A 469-nucleotide genomic window follows, 5' to 3' on the forward strand; every position below is an offset into this window, starting at 1 on the left:
CCCCCGGGGCTCTTTGATGCCAACGAGGAGCTGGCGCGCGTGGGGCTGGCCGACAACCCCTGGGCCTGCGACTGCCGCCTGGCCTATCTCCTGGGCTGGCTGCAGGGCTTTGCCGAACCCCTCACCCACACACAAGCCTCCTGCGCCAGCCCGGCAACCCTCCGGGGACGGTCCCTGCTGGAGGTCCCCCAGGGGCAGCTGGAGTGCCCGGGAGAGCCCAGCATCCCCCCGGAGGAGGGCTGGGATGGGGTGCCAGGGGAAGATGCTGCTCTGGGGCAGTGCACCTACAGCAACCCTGAGGGCACCGTAAGCATGGCCTGCGACACCAAGAGCTGCCAGCGGCTCAGCCTTCGCCTCCCTCCTCTTCCGACTCCCGGGCAGGTGGAGGGGCTGGGGCCAGCGTACCAGGGCGCCTGGGTGCTGCGCTCCCGCTGCAGCACGCTGCAGGTCAGCGTCCTCATCACGGTGC

The 469-nt window shown here is 70.8% G+C and overlaps 1 protein-coding gene across 1 annotated transcript in view; it reads left to right on the forward strand.

The window, feature by feature from the left end:
- LOC103913856 (carboxypeptidase N subunit 2-like) overlaps positions 1-447 on the forward strand; it is a gene marked incomplete at its 3' end in the record, with an annotated part of 2,908 nt that extends 2,461 nt beyond the window's left edge. Inside the window, exon 3 of the mRNA XM_009320413.1 lies at positions 28-447. Within this exon, the coding sequence (XP_009318688.1) occupies positions 28-447 (420 nt within the window). The remainder of the gene's footprint in view (positions 1-27) is intronic.
- Between the last annotated feature and the right edge of the window lie 22 nt (positions 448-469).

This window comes from Pygoscelis adeliae, unplaced genomic scaffold (assembly GCF_000699105.1).
Source record: "Pygoscelis adeliae isolate BGI_AS28 unplaced genomic scaffold, ASM69910v1 Scaffold413, whole genome shotgun sequence".
Taxonomy (NCBI): Eukaryota; Metazoa; Chordata; class Aves; order Sphenisciformes; family Spheniscidae; genus Pygoscelis; species Pygoscelis adeliae.